The sequence below is a fragment of the Oryctolagus cuniculus genome, chromosome 5 (assembly GCF_051225735.1).
Source record: "Oryctolagus cuniculus isolate XC-2025 breed Fujian yellow rabbit chromosome 5, ASM5122573v1, whole genome shotgun sequence".
NCBI classification, from domain to species: Eukaryota; Metazoa; Chordata; class Mammalia; order Lagomorpha; family Leporidae; genus Oryctolagus; species Oryctolagus cuniculus.
Genome location: NC_142871.1, coordinates 153872835 through 153891148, shown reverse-complemented (window position 1 = coordinate 153891148; position 18314 = coordinate 153872835). Strand labels below are relative to the sequence as shown.

The 18314-nt window shown below is 44.0% G+C and overlaps 2 protein-coding genes across 10 annotated transcripts; both read right to left on the bottom strand.

The window, feature by feature from the left end:
* Positions 1-322: 322 nt before the first annotated feature.
* ZSCAN26 (zinc finger and SCAN domain containing 26) lies at positions 323-10507 on the bottom strand. 9 transcript variants are annotated; one of them, XM_051855047.3, is made up of 5 exons: positions 10377-10501; positions 9724-9878; positions 6078-6560; positions 5643-5760; positions 323-2138 (listed from the first exon to the last, which is right to left on the bottom strand). In XM_051855047.3, exons 3-5 carry the CDS (start codon positions 6495-6497, stop codon positions 1234-1236), a joined length of 1443 nt encoding a protein of 480 aa, XP_051711007.1. In that variant the 5' UTR covers positions 6498-6560; positions 9724-9878; positions 10377-10501; the 3' UTR covers positions 323-1233. The 9 variants fall into 9 exon arrangements, with proteins under 9 accessions (XP_051711007.1, XP_069930449.1, XP_069930451.1 ...); XM_070074348.2 differs by having other exon boundaries at positions 6081-6560; XM_070074350.2 differs by lacking the exon at positions 9724-9878 and having other exon boundaries at positions 6081-6342; positions 6483-6560; positions 10377-10476.
* Positions 10508-14410: 3903 nt separating this feature from the next.
* NKAPL (NFKB activating protein like) lies at positions 14411-16212 on the bottom strand. Its single transcript, XM_002714143.6, has one exon. The coding sequence runs from the start codon at positions 16104-16106 to the stop codon at positions 14766-14768; it is 1341 nt and encodes a 446-aa protein (XP_002714189.2). The 5' UTR covers positions 16107-16212; the 3' UTR covers positions 14411-14765.
* Between the last annotated feature and the right edge of the window lie 2102 nt (positions 16213-18314).

Here is an 18314-nt window from a genome sequence, read left to right as displayed (position 1 = left end):
ATTTTATTATTTGTTTTAATTTTATTTGAAAGGCAGAGACAGAGATCTTCCATCCTCTGGTCAACTCCCTAAATACTATCACCAGCCAGGGCTTGGCCAGACTGAAGCCAGGAGCCCTGAATGCCACCAAGGTCCCCCATGTGGGTGGCAAGGACCCACACAAAGAAGAATCTGCCACGACTCCTCCTGCCGCTACTCCTGCAATGCAACCAATCAGCAAGTAATTTCTATTATCTCGGTGATGTGTTTGGGGGTGGACTCTCCTAAGCTTGGTGTTCGTCATTACCATGATATTATAGTGCTCACAATATAAAGGCCATAATCTCTTAAACTGACTTTATTTTATTGTTGTACAAACCTTTTACAAAATTTCCAAACAAGCAACATTTTAAAATTGCATCATCAGTATTAAAGGAAAAAAGTCCAACTTTCACCATCAGTTATGGAACAGTGTCAATGCAGTAGCCACTCCACTGGCACTGGGGTCATCAAGTGAGACAGATGCTATGTGCATTAATTCAGCACAGTTCATTCAAATGTCTCCTGAAATTTCTTCCATAGCCTAAGTAAAACTTTGACATAACTTGAATCAGTGAGGTAATGTTGCAGGGTTGGCGGTGGAAAAATGTAAAACAAGAGGTTAACCCTGAGGGCACGTTCTGTAGTTAACCAGCAAAAAACTGCTTTCCAAAATGCTTCCACTGATTGTGGAAGGGGAGGGAGGGGGGTAAAGCCAGTGGGAGGGAGAGGATGAAATCAGTGGTGTAAAATGTTCACCATTAACCTGTACTTTAAGATACTTTTGAGAGTGGTAAATTTCTAAAAATCGTTAGTTTTATTTTATAGGAATCTGTTGCTATAGCATAAGCAAAAATACTAACCTGCCTTTATAGGTTACATTTTAACCTAAAAATCTGTGACTTGCTGCTGACTTGGAAGCGCTCTCTGTGCGTCGGGAGGCTCTCTACTATCCAGAAACACACGATCATGAATTTCTCATGTTAAAGACTCTGAGAAGTCCTGTGGTAGAGAATGGTGTTTAACTTTGGTGCCACAGTATCATCCAGAGTGAAATTATTGTTGTACAAACCTGATGTCAAGGAAAATAATGGGGAGGGACTTGCTTGGTCCTCAGGAATCCTCTGATGCCAGAGTTGGTCGGAGTAACTTTCCCTAAACTGCTGTTTGGTTGTCAAATGCATTCTCTTTGATGCTCTACAAGCACAGGCCACCTCATCCAGCCAGTTTGTCTTTGTGGTGGTATCTCTGATGCTGAAAAAGACCGGACTTCTGCCGGAAGGCTTCTCCACATTTATTGCACTCATAAGGTTTTTCCTGGTTGTGGATTCTCACGTGCTGAGAGAGGTGTGAGTTTAGACGGAAGGCTTTCTGACATATGGTACACTTGAAAGGTTTCTCTCCAGTGTGAATCCTGTGATGTCGAATAAGGTCTGAGGTCAAACTGAAGGTCTTCCCACACTCATTACACTGATGGCTCTTGGCGTGACTGTGGATTCTCTGATGGTGGGTGAGGAGCAGGGCCTGACTGAAGGTTTTTCCACACTCCTTGCACTCACAGGGCTCCTCTTGACTGTGAATTCTCTGGTGGCGATTGAGGTGAGAGCTGCGCCTAAAGTTCTTTCCACAGTGGATACACAGGTAAGGCTTCTCTCCAGTGTGGATTCTGAGGTGCTCCAGGAGGCCTGCGTTCTGGCTGAAGACATTTCCACACTCCTTGCACTGATAGGGCTTCTCACCAAGGTGGATTTTCTGATGCCTGACAAGGTGAGAACTCCTCTGAAAGACTTTCCCACACTCAGGACACTGATGACCTTTCTTTCCAGAAAGGATTTCCTGATGTCCAGTAACACTAGAACTCTGACACAGTTCAGATGCGCTGGGTCTCTCTCTCGTGTGTGCTCGCTCATGTTCAGTCAGATCAGAGTGGCGCATGAACGCCTCCCCACATTCTGAGCATTTGCAGTCGGTCTTCTCCTGGGTCTTGGCCTGCTGCCTTTCCAAGTCACAGTCCTCATCGTGAGCCTCTGTGGGTTTAGGTATTTTCCCAGATGATTCTATTGTTCCACTAGAGTCTGTCACTATAGCAAGTTCCCCATTCTCAATCCTTGTCTCCTCACCTGAAACATTAAAGACAATACCAATTACTTATTTTCTGGTTCCTGGGGACAGGAATCTAGAACTAGGTGGAAAATATTTAAATCAAGCCATGTGTAAAACGTAAAAATGTCAAGGTTGTTAGTATCTGTATTAATATTGCCAGGCATTGTGGAAGGATGGGGGATGGCAATGGAAGACAACTTATTTTAATGGGTTTAAATTTTATCATGTAATACACAACACAGACAAACTAGCAAGCAAAGAAATCAGCTGTCTTGAAGGGCATGACTGTATATTCTTGCAAGTGATTTGCCCCATGCAAAATGAACACAGTGAGGTCAACTGAAGATGCTGGAGCCAACAGGAAAGAATGGCACTTTCATGGGAAATGAAGAAATGCACTGCTGTCAGGTTTATTGCAGACTAGCTATGCAGTCACACAGAGATCATGGACACCCTCTGGGCTCAGGGTCCTCACCAATTCATCAAATACATTGGATCTTAAGACCCTGAGGATAACATGGAGTTCATAAAAATGACTGTTATTCCTATTCTGCCTCCTCTCTGTTCTGCTCCTCTTTTCCTAACACTTTCCTGATCTTTTTCAACAGCAGGTACTGCTTTCTTGTGTGGTTCAACAGAGCTTTTATTTCTCACTGCTGACACAATTTGTTCCTATGTCTGTCTCTCCCAACCCAAACCCCAACATCTCAAGAGACCATGAGCGTATCCAGAGAGGAATCTGCTTTCTCTACTGCACTGTCTGGCACCTAACAGACACTAAACAAATGCTTGTTAATTAATGGCCTGTGTCCTAAGGGTAAAATTAAAAGAAGACAAAATAAAACCTAAGCTCAGATACACAGGCTAAAGGGTGAGATGGATGGGCAGCTGGGATAAAGGCCCTTTAAGGGACAGGTCCGGCGCTGCAGCTCAGTAGGCTAATCCTCTGCCTGCGGCACCAGCACCCCGGGGTTCTAGTCCCGGTTGAGGTGCCAGAATCTGTCCTGGTTGCTCCTCTTCCAGTCCAGCTCTCTGCTATGGCCTGGGAGTGCAGTGGAGGATGGCCCAAGTGCTTGGGCCCTGCACCCGCATGGGAGACCAGGAGAAAGCACTTGGCTCCTGGCTTTGGTAGCAGCCATTTGGAGGGTGAACCAATGGAAGGAAGGCCTTTCTCTGTCTCTCTCTCTCTCACTGTCTAACTCCGCCTGTCAAAAAAAAAAAAGGGGGGGGGGGACAGGAGTATGAATGAGGATGCAGAGTCCAAATGAGAGACTAAGAAGGGAAACCGCAGACTGTACTAATAAGTAAGTGAGGGTTAATCAAGATGAGCAAGGTGAACGCTGAAGATAATAAAAAAGGAGCAGATGAGGGCCAAAAAGTGAAAATGACCATGAAAAGACTAGTAAGGAGACATCAGAGAAAGTCAAATCACATACGGGGAGTGGAGAGATTAAATAAAGCACTCTGTGTGAAAGCGCCCTGCAACAGGAAGAAGACAACGATATGAGGGAAGGAAGTAAGAGGCAAGGGAAAGGAAGAGATTCTTTGCCAGTACTGACATAACAACATAAATAGACAAAAGGAGGGAGAGGGATTGAAACCAATAAAGAACCTGAACTTTGAATATAAAATAACATTTTCAATAGATTCCGAAGGTAAGAGTCTACTACAAGGGCCAGTGCTCTGGCACAATGGGTTAATGCCCCGGCCCGCAGCTCCCTGCTAATGTGCCTTGGAAAGCAACAGAGGATGGTCCAAGTGCTTGGCCCCTGCACCCCTGTGGGAGACCGGAAGAAGCTCCTGGCTCCTGAACTGAACAGCTCAGCTCCAGCTGTTGCAGCCATTTGGGGAGTGAATCAGCAGATGGAAGACCTCTCTCTCTGTCTCATCCTCTCTCTAACTGTCAAATAAAAAAAAAAAAGCCTACTATCACAATATTTGCATTTAAAATATACTCCTGTCATTAACTATATGCTGTAAGTTCATTTCCGTAAGGCTATTCAGAAGGAGCAGGCTCTTTTTTTTCATCAATTCTACTCAGAAGGCTCCCAGAAGAATGGGACCTTTGAAGCAAACTTGGAAATTGAAATGTAAGTAGTAGGTAAAGGATGGTTTTACATACAAAATCAGCCTGTAATCAAAAAGACAAGTTATTGAGTGACTATCCAAAGCCAGAGACTGTAGCAAACTCAAACAAAACAAAGCCTCTGGCAAGAAAAAAAAAAAAAGAGAGAGAGAGAGAGAGAGAGAGAGAGAGAAGTAAACCAGAAATTACAATATAATGTGACCACTTCCGTGACAGTAGACCTCTAGGAGTGAATGCAGGGAAACTAACCTAGACTTGGGACACTTTAGGGAAGGATACAGGAAGTGATATCTAAGACTGGCCCTCAATGATGAGTAGGAATTAGTTGGGGAGAGTGAGGAAAGCATGTTCCAGACAGAAGAAACAAAGCAGGAGACTCAGAAGAAACAAGGAGCAATGGTAATGGAATGGAGCTCACATGACGGGAACACACCGTGTGAGCAGTGGGCACAAGGTGACTAACTGAGCCCATCTGTCTGGTACTGAGGTGTTGAACTTCCCAGCACGCGGAACCATCGATGGTAAAAGCTCAAGAATACTGGAATAACTTGACTGTGTTGCTGGACGTGAGGCTGAGAGGTGAGCATTAAGCATGTGCTGGAATATGTCATGTGCACTTTTGTTAATGGGTACTGGGAGCCAATGAAGGTGATAATTTTCTTATATTTTATTTTTTATTATAGAAATACTCAACTATTTAAAAAGTAGAAAGAATAACATAACATTGCCCACGTCACTATAAAAGGTTTTAAGGAGAAGGAAAACTTTAATGAATCTGTGTATACATGATGGAGAATGAACAGGTGGTTAACTTAGTTTCACTAGATATACCAAGATGACTCAAAGCTAGAGAGAAAGGCAAGTGTTGTATCAGACTAGAAAGAAGAAAAGAAAATGCAAGGAACAGAAATTAGAGATTTCAGTGACACAGAATGATAACAACAACAACAACAAAATAATCCAGTTAACATTCAGAAATAAAAGGCAATATAATTTCTAATAATTTGAAGGCAATAAGAAAAAATGAATAATGAAACACCTGAGTGGGATTATTTGTCTCAGGTGAGAAACTAGGACTATTTTTCCTTATTCACCCCAATATGAAGAGGAGGAAGAACAAGGTAACAGTTCAGGTTCCTTTGTACCTTTTCCTTGTGTTCTGGTCAACTAACACGTCTACAGTGATGAAAATCTTATATCTCTTAAGTATCTTGAGTGTAGTGCCGATTAGACAATCTTAATTATTTTACATTTGTGAAAACTAATCAACCTGCACACTTACAAGGAGTTAATTTTACTGCATGTAAATTATATCTCGACAGACGTGACTCAAAATAAAAACAAACAAGACACCAAGGGTGCTCAGTAGGGTCCCAAAGGGAACTGCACAGTCCTCCTCATCTGACATGCACAGAAGATGCACTTCAGTTCTTACCCTTCTCTCTCTCGGGTTTTGGAGCTTCCCACTCCGGCTGGACCTGCTGCTCCTGCACTGCTGTGAGAGGAGCTGTCTTCTCCACAGCTATGTTTTGTTTCTTTGTCTGCTCTGGGTCCTAGGCACAATTAGGTATGTGTAGGAATAATTAGATTGGGTGAGAAAACTGCTGTTCAGAAAAACATTTCAATCTTAGAAAAGAGAACAAAGAGAAGTTCCAAAGGGGCAAAGAAAAAAGGATGGGATCCTGGCTGTAGTCTCCCACCAGCCAGGGGCAGGTAAGACTGAGGTAAGACCTACAGAAACAAACATCCGTTTTGGAAAGGCAATGAACCAAAGCTTAGCAATTTTCCTGCCACTGCTGAGCTCATGTCCACCTGTCTGGTCAGAGGCTCAATTCTTGTCTCCCTGGAAAAGAACACATCTGACCCTTACCACCTGTCGTCCTGCTTCTCCACGTTCCAGCTGCAAATCCTCCAGGACAATAACCATGTCCTCCCCGTTCTCTGGCTGATGCTCCTGCACCCGGGCCTGGAGTTCCTTGGGTAGAATGGACAGGAACTGCTCCAGCACCAGCAGCTCCAGGATCTGCTCCTTGGTGTGCGTCTCGGGCTGCAGCCACTGTCGGCAGAGCTCCCGGAGCTGGCTCAGTGCTTCTCGAGGTCCCGAGGTCTCTTCATAACGCAACTGTCTGAATTGTCTGCACAACAGCTCCTGTGTAAGTCCTTTGCTACTTCCTTGCAGCTTGAAGCCCTGTTCCCAAGGAGGGTAGTGCTCCTCCCTCACTGCCTGAAGCCCCTGCTTCTTCAGATTCAGGGGAGCCAGGGAATGAGCACTCACCAATGCTGTCGCCATTCTCAGCTTTGACTGCACTCTGTTTCGCAGAACTGTGTTTTCACTGTATCCTCAGGGTTCCTCCTAAAAACACAAGAATCAAAGGAACAGAATCAGTAGTGGCAACAACAATAACAACAATGGCAATAATCCTGTCTCAGGTTTTTACACTTCCTACTATCTTTTTTCCTCCCTCTCTCTCTCTGAAACAACCATTCCTAAGCACACTTACAAAATGAGAAAACTCTGGTTTATCGATGATTGTTGGTAACAAGGCAGGAATGATAAATGTGAAAAACCATCATTTTCCAGCCCTTGAAATAAACGATGAGGTCAAGGGCCATAAGTGGCTACTAAAACCACTGAGCCGAAGGGAAACAGGGCATTCTAGACATCTCGAAAAAAAAAAAAAAAATCACTACACTGCTTATTAAATACCCAGGAGGAAATGTATGTATCTGGCAGTCACAAACTTAACCAAATGATCCAACTGAGCAATACTGAGACAACTGACATCATGTGCTTTATATGCTTAAATGCATTACTAAAAATGCTTCACATGGATCTAATGATGAGGAGACACTCAGGTAAGTCCAGAATGCAGCTCATCCACAATAGGCATGGGCTCTTCAAAACAATTAATTTCATGGAAACAAAAAGAAGGTGTGGGAAGGTTACTGCTCTAGATTAAAGAGACATAACTCAATGCAATGTATGAAATTTGCCTCTTGCATTTGAAAAACAGCAACAAAATATTTTTGAAGAATTTAGAAACATGAGTATGAATGACATATCAGAATACAGTAGCTGGGGCCAGCACCTTGGCACACTAGGTTAATCCTCTGCTTGTGGCACCAGCATCCCATGTGGGCGCCAGTTCTAGTCCCAGTTGCTCATCTTCCAGTCCAGCTCTCTGCTGTGGCCCAAGTCCTTGGGCCCCTGCACCTGCATGGGAGACCAGGAAGAAGCACCTGGCTCCTGGCTTCAGATCAGTGCAGCTCCAGCCATTGTGGCCATTTGGGGAGTGAACCAACGGAAGGAAGACCTTTCTCTCTGTCTTTCTCTCTCACTGTTTGTAATTCTACCTGTCAAATAAATAAATAAAATCTTTAAAAAAAAAAAAAAAAGAATACAGTAGCCAAACTACAGCTCAGCAGACCAAATTGAGCCTGAAGCCTGTGTTTGTATTCATTTTTAGGAATCCAGCTATTCCCATTTGTTAAATATTGTTTACATCTGCTTTATACTATAATGCAGAAGTGACTGGTGTTCATAGAGATCATATTACTTACAAAAAACCATTTTCTATCCTGTCTTTACAGAAAAAGGTTACTAATCTCTGTTAGAGAATTTTCTCAGGCAAGACAATAGTTTTAGGTCATGAGAGAGAACATTAATCTCATGAGATGCATGATACAAATTACTTTCAAATGTTTTAGGGGGAAAAAGGTGTGTGAAGAGACAGCTACAGCTGTCACATGAGAGTATGAATTATACTATTCTTACAACTTCTCTGTAAGATTTGAAAATTCTCAAAATGTTGAGGGGGAAAATAAATATGACTGCTTATACATTCAGCAAAGCAGGGGTCAAAATTAACTAAAAGAATGTAAAAATATTCATCTTTCATTTCATTTACTGATTGTCCACTATGTACCAAGGTCCCCTCACTGTTGGGAATACACAGATAGAAGACAACTCCCTGGTCTCTATAGCTGCCTGTTTCTCAAAAACATCTTAAGTGAACGTGCAGCTACAGTTCAACGGATAAGGTGTTGTTGACAAGGGATGCACAGGCTGCCAGCAGAGGACACTGGTAAAGCGTGTAACTCCCCACAGCAGGCGGAAAAGGCTTCCTGGATGGGAGCCCTCCTGTGTCGCACGCAGAAAGACAAGTGACAGGGAGCTCTGAGTCTAGAACAGTTGAACATCCAGCCTGGTGGTGGTTAGTTCTTGCTGGGTAAAGGTCAGATGGGACTAGAACCCTGGGGATTAGCTGTAAGTAAGGGAGAGAAATTAAAAGGAACAAGGAAGAGGTAGGAGACCAAGTACAGCAGTGTCCAGAACACAAGGTTTACCTCTGCAAGTATTGGGTGGTGAAGACAGTGGGCCCCAGCCAGACGTGAGTTCTATCCAGCCCTGTCACATACAAGCTATGTGACCCAAGGCAAGCGATTTATCCTCTTAGAGCCTTAGTATACTCACTGGTAAAATATAGTAGCTAATTCACAGTGGTTTTGGGATAAATTATATAATAATTATAAAGAATACAAATTCATTGATTTATAAGTACAATCACAAGAAGACAGTACTCAAAAATGTGAAATGCTAACAAAAAAAGAAAAAAATAAAAAAATAAAACAAAACAAAAAATATGAAATGCTATAAGAAAGTGGATTAATCAAAGACCAGATGTACCCACTTTATTCCAAAACACAGAAATCACTGGTGATCTCTGTGAAGACAATTTGGTAGTAGAATGAGGACAACAGCCAGTGTGACAATGAAAATGACAAAACAGAGTGAGCAAAATTTACTCTTAAAGTAAGATTCTAAATAGGAGGAGGGATATGAGGCAGAAACTAGGAAGGAGTAATACATACAATAATCTGTTTGTGACTTCAATTACGATCTTTATGCTGATGGCTTCCTTAATTTTTAGGCCAGATACCTTCAATGCCTGACTTGCATTTCCTTCTGCCCACCTTATAATGGATATCCTACAGAAGCCTCTCAAACCCGAAATGTCCAAAACAAGTCCAGAGAATTCCACCACCATCCGTTAGAGCCGGCCCTCGGAATGCAGGGATTTAGCACTCTTATCTTGACTACTCTTGGGTGATTCTACAGACCTAAATAGCACCTCCAACCGTTGACACGTGTCTTTAAATCACTGTGTATGTCTTGCTGTCACATATGAGTATTCCTGGTTGTGTACATAAGAACACTCCACAGCTGAGATTTTTTTTTCTTTGTCAAAGACCAGCATTCTTAATGGAAGTGGAAAAGTCCAAGAAAGTAATGGTTATTAGCAGGAAAATAAAAGTGCGGTATTGTGATTGTTAATTTTATATGTCAACTGAACTGGACCACAGGGTGCCCAGATATTTGGTCAAACATTATTCTGGATGTTCCCATGAGAGTGTTTTCGGGTGAGATTAACATTTAAGTAGGTAGACTGTGGACTGGGTAAAGCAGGCCTCATCCGACCAGCTGGTCTGACTAGAACAAAATCGCTGACCCTCACCCTAAGACTGAATTCCTCCTGTCCAGTGACACATCCGCTTTTCTCCGTGCCATCAGTCTTGAGGGGAAACATCTGCGATTCCAGGGTCCTGACCTGCAGGCCTTCAGGCTGAACCGTACCGTAAGCTTTCCTGGGTCTCAGGGCTTCAGGCTTGACTGGAACGAAATTAGGGGTCCCTGCGTATGAGACAGCTGGCCCACTTCCCCTGAAGATCTTGAAACTTGCCAGCTGACCACTAGTCACGTAAACAGATTCCTTATAACCAGTCCTTCTCCCGGCACTCCGACCACTCTGGTCTCCCCATTATTCCTCAAATTCGCCCAACAAGCTCCTGCCTTAGGACCCCTTGCCTTGCTGTTACCTCCACCTGGAGGGCTCGCGCTCCAAAAAGCTACAAAGCGCTTTACGTCTCTTAGATTTCGACACGGATATACCTTCTCGGTGAGGCCTGCTTTCCTATTCCTTGACTGCGCCAAAGGGGTAAAAATAAGCAGAACCGTTAGCAGCGGACGCAGCTTCATCCCCATCAAGGGCCCCCGGACGGACCCCGCCCCCGCCACGCGCGGCCACTCTCTGCACCCGCAGGGACCCAGCTGCGCCCCACTGCTCTAGGAAGCAGTGCTACCTCAGCCCTGGACCCAGTCACCACTCACCCAGCCAAGGGCTGCAGGAGGAGCCAAACGTTCTCAAACACCGAGCTGGAGTCGGCCGCCTGTCTGCTCCCGCTCCCCGCCGCCGCTTCGGCTCCGCTCTAGGAACACTGGAGGACCTCGGCTCGATGGTGTCCTGGGTCCAGGTGTAGAGGCGGGTAAAGCGGGCCACGCTTGGCTGGGAGGGGCGTGAGGATGCAACCTTGGGTTTTGTCGTTGCTTCATTTGAAAGCAGAAGTTTATTTTATTCATGTAAAGCCGGGTTGGCTTATTGAGTGTTATCACAAACAGGTGACATTTCTCTCACTTTCTTGCCTCATATAAATAAAACACATACTTCACCATTCCTTCCCAATTTTAAAAAATCATCAAACAGTACGGCAAAAATAAGTGACAGAGTATTTTAAAAATTAAAATGAACAATGAACATATGTTTGGATTGAAAGTTTTCAAGTCTGCTACTGTGGGAGAGAGTAATCAGTATCACTGCAATGAATGAAGTTTTTTTTAGGGGGGGCAAATTTTTTCAGATTTACTTTACCAAAATAAATTCCACAGCAGAGACTAGAAATAGTCCTTCTCTTGCCCAACACAAACTGTGTTTTTATAGTCCTTGAATAAAATAAACCCTCTAAAAATCTGAACTAAATTTTCTGCTTAATCGTTGACAGGGTTTTGAAATATTAAGTATCTTATGAACCAGTGTACGGTGTCATATAATTTATTTGGTATTATAGGCACTGAAATTATAACAGAAAAGAAAAAAGCAACCAGTTTCACTATTACCAGGAGGGTAATCTTTTTCTCCTCGGGTGTCAGACACTTAAAAGTACCTTTTCTTGAGCTGTAGATGCGGAGGAAATCTTGTCATCTGCAACAGTATGAATGGATTGGGGGTCACGATGTTGAGTGGCATATGCTAAGCACAGAACATGCTGTGACTCACATGTGGAATCTAAACCAGTTGATCTCACCGACGTTGAAGGTGTAATGGTGATTACCAGAGGCTGAGGGGAGTAGAGAGGAGGGAGATACGGGGAAAGGTTGGTTTAAGGAGTACGAAGTTACTGTTAGGAGTTCTGGTATTCTGTGGCGCCGACACACGAGGTTCTAGTCCCGGTTGGGGCACCGGATTCTGTCCCGGTTGCCCCTCTTCCAGGCCAGCTCTCTGCTGTGGCCAGGGAGTGCAGTGGAGGATGGCCCAAGTGCTTGGGCCCTGCACCCGCATGGGAGACCAGGAGAAGCACCTGGCTCCTGCCATCGGATCAGCGCGGTGCGCCGGCCGCAGCGCACCGGCCACGGCGGCCATTGGAGGGTGAACCAACGGCAAAGGAAGACCTTTCTCTGTCTCTCTCACTATCCACTCTGCCTGTCAAAAAAAATAAAAAAATTTAAAAAAGGGAAAAACACAGGTAAATTTAACTTAAAAGTGGAGTAGGGTGGGTGTTTGCCCAGCAGTTGAGACATTCAGTAGGGCACCCGTGCCCCATGTTGGAGTGCCTGGGTTTGACTTTGAGTCCAGCTCTCTGTTAATGCAGACCTTGGGAGCAGGGGTAACTGGTTTTTTGACACTTCTGGCTCAACATCCCTCCCTCCCTGCCCCCCACTGCCACCGACCTGTAGATGGGAGTGCTTGCACTTTCTCTTTCTCCCCCCACCAAACAAATAAGTAAAATTTTTAAAGAAGTTAAAATAATCCTAATTCATTTAGCACTATGGCTAGTTTTTACTATTTATTTTCTTTGAAAGAAAGAGATCTCCTGCCTACTGATTCACTCTACAGGTGCCTATGATGGCCAGGACTACGCCAGGCAGAAGCTGGAAACCAGGAACCCAATCCAGACCTCTTACATGGGCAGAAGGGACCCAGGTTCTTGAGCCATCACCTGCTTCTTTCCAGGTTGCTGCGTTAGCAGGAAGTTGGAACTGGGAATGGAGCCTGACTCTAATCCCCTGACACAAAAGTGGTCTGAAATAAACTCTCAAAAATCTCTTTTAAGCCAGACTTGCTGCCCAGATCTCTCTATAACAGCAACACCAAACAGCAAGTTAAGTGTAACTACAGCAAAAGAACTGTCACAAGTTTTTGCTGTATTACACACACAGCATTTTACTTTACACAAAATTGTGTATTTTATTTTTTTTGGGGGGGGGGGCGAAGATATCCACTCTTTATATCTTGGTTTACTTAGAAGTCACAATTTCTCAGACACATCTTTTTCCCAAAAAGATACCTTTTTGGCTAGTGTCATGGAATCTTTTTAGTCTTTATAGAGCAGTATGATGCTTTTCTCCCAGAAAAGTAAGTCCAAAGGCAAATTAACTGTGGGAAATAGTTGCAAGATATGTGATGAAGAGATTACATGTATTGATGGAAGATATCTTTAAGATGTACTTAAGTGAAGAAATCAAGGTATCAATCCATGTATGTAGTATGGTATGGTTTCTGAAAATGGAAATATGCGTGTGTAACACCATGGTTCTCATCAGTGTTCCCCTGTCCTCTTTTGGGGAAAACCTCAAGCTGATGTGTTCTAGTGGGGTGGTGGTAGCTTTCCACATCACATTGTCTTGCCAGATTCTAGAATCCCATCCCCTCACCCTCAGTTCCATGGGGCTTATCAGTGCAGTGTCTGCAGCCTTGAACAGGAAGTTATTCAAAAGAGATAGTTTGGTTAGTATTAAACTAAAATCTCCAGATCCAGGCAGATATCACTGAATGACAAAGGCAGCCTTATCACAGACGTGAATGGAGCTCACTGTAAAGTATTTCCCAGGACGGGTGCTAGCCAGTCCATCAGTGCCTATTTTCCTGTCCATGTGGTTCCTCCTGATCTGATCTCCTCCTCTTGAGTCCTACCAATTACTTCCTCTTTATTTTCTGTTTTCTCTTTCTCTTGCTAGTCAAGGTGGCCCAAATCTACTCTTTGGAAGACTCAAGTGCCCTGGATCTTCACATTTTCTTTTATATCTCTGTTTAGGAATAAAGCCTAAGTCCTCTTCCATTAGAATTTGCTTCTAATAGTCAAAGTGTTTTTCTTCAAGAAAATTTTTACTTTCAGCTTATGTACTGTTTAAAAAAAATTCAAAACTACAGTGGACATTATCTATTCTCCCTGCCCAATAATGCCATGATTTTCATTCAGGTACCCATTCTGGTGCATTAAGCCATTCTATTTCTCTGGCAACAGCACTTTTGAGTAGCTTTGAGATCAAGGTGATCCAATGAGGCTGCATCTCCAGATTCTTGGTTTTCTACTTGAAGGTTGACTAGGAAAATTATAACCAAACTAAGGAGATTTGGTGGTGGTTTTTTTCCTTTTATCTTACATCAAATTTATTTGAGAGGCAGAGAGAGAGAGAGAGTGACAGAAACTAAGAGCAAGCTCCCATCCTGGGGCCAGCCTAGCAGCATGGCAAGTTAAGCTGCTGCCTACACTGCTGGCACCCTGTTATCAGAGCACTTGTTCAAGTCCTGGCTGCTCTGCTTGAGACTGAGTTCCCTAATGCTCCTGGCTGGACTGAGTTCTGAGTGAACCAGCAGATGGGAAGTTCTTTTCTTCTCACTCACTGTCACTCTGCCTTTAAAAATAAAATCTTGGAAGAAGAAGAAGGAGGAAAAAAAAAAAAAAAACAGCTCCTAACCATTGGTTCATTCACCAAATGCCAACAATCTACCCTGGCTGGAGCCAGACCTTGGAGCCAGGAACTCAAGTCACATAGGTTTCAGGGACCAATTTATTTGAGCTATCACCAGCTGCCTCTAAAGGGAGACCAACCTGAGTAAAATGACCCATGGTGAAGGGAGATGAAGAAAGTGGAGAAAGAAACCAAAGTTCTATTAAAGCTGTACAGGTAATCTATCCTCCTCCAAAACTTTCCAGTTGTAAGAGCCAATAAATCTTTTACAACTCTTTCTGCTAATTGCAACTAGAATCTCTTGTTCTTTCTGAGCTTGTTTTCATCCTCCCTGAAGAAAATGATTGGCAACATGAGGCAATGAAGCCATCCAAGAGACAAATCAGAGAAAGAGGAGGAAAAAGCACTTCAGTTTAATATCTCTGTTATCCATAACATACACACTTGTAGCTACACAGAAGTAGGGACAGATTTAAAAAAAAAAAAGACTCCAAAAAAAGATTGGGGAAAAGAATTGGGATTGGGGTTACAGATTGACTTTTTACTAACTTTCCACCTGTAATGTCTGAATATTTTTAAGACCATGTGCACCTATTACTTTAGATTGAAACCAAAAATTAAATTGCTAAAGATATCCGTAATAGCAGCTTTTTCCTGAGGGACCCACTGAATAGTGAGCAGCCCTGTAGGGCTTTAAAAACTATCTTGGTCTCATGAAACTGCTTCAAGTCCTGCCATACAAAAACCAAGTCCTCACTTGTCATCTTTCCCTTTCGTCTTTCTGTACACCATCTCCCGAAAACTAGCTAAAATTTTATTCTCCCTCTTCCGTCTCTCTTCTTGGTTGAAGGATGCAAGGGCTCTTTTCTCATCAGCACTGTAGATCTGGTTCTCTTTCCGCAGCCGCACAGCCTCCATCCTGCGATGCCTGCTCCCACTCATGACATAACCCGAGCACTCAAACGAAGCGATCTCTTCACTTGTTAGCCCAATTTCACCTCTTCGTGGGATTCGCTTTCCTGCTTTCACGTACTCAGCCATAGCAGCACCTTCACCAGGGAGCAGAGCATGGCCATAGTTCAAAGGTTTTTCGTCCTGATTAAAATGTTTCATAGGTGCTTCTGGGCCTATTAAATCCATGGTCTCTACAATCTTTGACTGCTCCATCCACACACCTTCTGGCAACTCCTCCTCCGAGCCTTTCCAGCTTGAGTCACTGGATTCTTTTCTAGACCTCTTATTCTTTTTCTTCTTTTTCTTGACTCTCTGTTTTTTCTTCTTCTCTTTCTTCTTGGCTTTTTTGATTCTCTTTTCATCGTCATCATCAGGGCTGGAATTGGTGTCAGAGTCTGAATTACTGTCATTATTACCAGAATAGCTCTTATGTTTTCTTTTGGTCTTTTTCTTTCCTTTTTTCTTGTTTTGTGCACGACTGGTCTTTTTCCTTTTTTCTTTGGAGGTGGAATCCGAACCACTACTCTTTTGGTTCTTGTCCTCTTCGTCTTCAACTGGGGTATGCTCATCAGAATCCGGTTCGGGAAGCTTGGGAGACAACCCCCACACCTCAGGCGCCCCCAGCTCCCCAATCCTCTCTCTCTCCTTCAGCCTCCTGTGCCTGTAACTCTCCTCCTTCTCCTCATAGTCTTCCACCCACGGCCGGTCGCCGGCGTAGTGGTGGTGATGGTGATAGTGGAGGTATCCGCCGTAGTAGCTTAAAGACGACGAGAAGGCATAGTCGTGCAGCGCCGGGGGCCGCTCTCGAGAGCCAGAGCGCCTCAGGCGGCAAGCAGCGCCCGGGTCCGACGCGGCCCACGAAGGCTTGAGGCCCTCACGGCCTCTGGAGTGAGAGCGTCCGGCCTGCTCAGTGGTGGGCGGACTCCCGGACGAGCCGCGGGCCAGTCTCCGAGAGCCCGAGGTGTCCTCGGTAGAATGAGACTTGAATACCGGGGCCATGAAGCACAATTCAAACCGCGATGCCGAGACGGTTAGGGAGCGCGGCCAAGACGGCCGCCTACGCAGGCGCACTGGCAACGCCGCGCCTCTCCCAACCTCCGCGCTCCCGACCCGCGCCGGGCGCAAATGGAACGCGCGCATGCGCTGTGTGGTGTTGGGGGGGTTGCTGGACGGGCTGGAGTCGGCTTAGGCCGCGCGCTCCCGTGGGTAAAGGGCTGTGGGCGCCCCTGCTTTTAGGACTGTCGTTTTCCCCACCTGAGCCCCGCGGGGCCGTAAGAGGGAAATTTCGCATCAGTGAGGCCCTCTACTGTTGAAACACTCCCTTCTCTACTTGAATATTCCCAAGTTGGTGCTCACCCTTTCTCCCTTTCTGCCATCATTGTCTTCATCCCAGTGTTCCTAGCCCCGGTTGCCCGGGCACCCGTCCCCCTAAAATGGAACTTGTCCACTGTGGAGTTTCAAATGCTGAGCTGCAACACGGGAGCCTTCATCCGAAGAGCACTGCCGGATAGCTCCAGCTTTTTGTTATTTAGCCTAGGGTTCAACCAATAACGTAGCAATCAGGAGTGTACTGCTGGAATAATCACTGTAAAAGAATAAGGAGCCGGCACAAGCAAGCGGGGTAAGTGCGTGACATATTATGATGGGAAGCGAGAGTTCAAGTTGCTCCTGGTGGTCATGTTGTTCCTGGCTCATCTTCTATGCCCTTGAAGTATGATAAGGAGTTTTTCTTAAAGCAATATCTAATAACCCAAACCTTCTGCTTACTGCCGCTGCATGCTGTTTAGGAAGGTGTGCGTTCACAAGGCCTGCTTAGACAGAAGCAGGCCTGCAGCCATGTCCAGTATTCAGAGGCTGTGGCCGCACTGTGAACACTTGGACGGTGCCCACTACAGCCCCCCATCTTTGTGGTGAAAATACACTTATTAATAATTTTCCAACCCTTCTTCCTACTAAAAGCAAGAACCAAAACCTCTTTTGTAATAGATTTAAGGTTAGCCTTTGTGCCACGTGGGGCCAGAGTCATGATTTTAATTATTTCATACAGACTTTTTTTTTATCCAAAAAACACATGGAAGCACCTTCTTTCTTATATGTTTCCCTATCAAGGGACATTTCTTCAGAAATTGTAGTTTGAGAACAAATCACTTATAAACATATTTTAGGTTTTACTTTCTGAAATGGCAGACATTTCATGCAATATCATTCCTCCCTCATCTTATGATATACAAAGACATTACCATCATCTTGATTCTCTCAAGTTGAATTGATCTAGTCAGTTGCTAGACTAGAAAAATGAAAGACTGCAAAGGCAGTTTTCCTGATGCTATGACTTTAAACAATACGGTGGGAAAATGAAATTGACTAGGACCAAATTGGTTGACATGGATAAGGATTGATGCGATGCCATAAACCATGCTTCTACTGTAGCAGGATATGTGTACAGAGACAAGACAACCAGGCCTTTTGAGGAGCAAGGAAACGTGTATGATAGCTGCACAGTGTGCTTGTGTCGCATCCAGGGAAGCCTGGCTTAAAGGAATCTGCAGCTTTAATAGCAAATGGTTAAGGAAACTTGCTAATTGTGCCAGGAGAACTGTTATCTGAGCTTCAAGATCACCAACTGCACAACCACTTTGAGGAATGGATTGGTTAAAAAAAAAAAAAAGAGTTGGGAAGCATGTTTAGAGTAGCAGTTGAAACCAGTGTCCCACATCAGAGTACCTGAGTTCCATATCAGGATCTGGCTCCTGATGCTTGCAGCCAAGATATCTGTTCTAAAAGCTCTCTGATGACTCCAATGAGTAGGAATTAAATGATAGTTTAAAGCAATCAGACTAATCTAGACTATGGGGCACTCTAGGACAGGAGACTCAGATTCTTAAACAAATCAATGTCATTTAAAAAAAATTTCAGGGGAGAAAGGGACTGTTACAGATTAATGAGTCTGAATAGACATGAACCAAAGGCAGCAGTCAACCTTGCACCTGCATGTGTGGATGTGTAATGAATATGAAAACTGATAATTTACTGATAATTTAACTTGCTCCTATACAAAAGTTATAGGAGTCATAAACTTAATTTAATCCAGGTTTGCTTATTTTGCTAACAATACATTATGGTAGAGGCTGTACCTCTTATGGCAGTTCATCAAGAAAAACAATATTTTGCAGTTTTATTTTGCAATGCCTTTGGGATTTCTGTTTCTTAAATTCTCTCTCTTCCTTGTCATCCTTTGTATATCCTTCTATTTTAGGATAGGCCCATCTTGTCACATGCCACACGTTACATAATAATGTTCACAACAGGATCAAATCTCTTCTAATGCCCATGACATCACTATTTACT

Bases quoted from the DNA above. Each gene is read 5' to 3' on its own strand.
- ZSCAN26 (XM_051855046.3), bottom strand. From the start codon at position 6,497: ATGGCGACAGCATTGGTGAGTGCTCATTCCCTGGCTCCCCTGAATCTG. The intron at 5,761-6,077 runs GTAAGGGTCAGA...AATTGTGCCTAG, and splicing joins GAGAAGCAGGACGACAGGTG to GACCCAGAGCAGACAAAGAA. The intron at 2,139-5,642 runs GTAAGAACTGAA...TTAATGTTTCAG, and splicing joins AAAACCCGAGAGAGAGAAGG to GTGAGGAGACAAGGATTGAG.
- NKAPL (XM_002714143.6), bottom strand. From the start codon at position 16,106: ATGCGCGCGTTCCATTTGCGCCCGGCGCGGGTCGGGAGCGCGGAGGTT.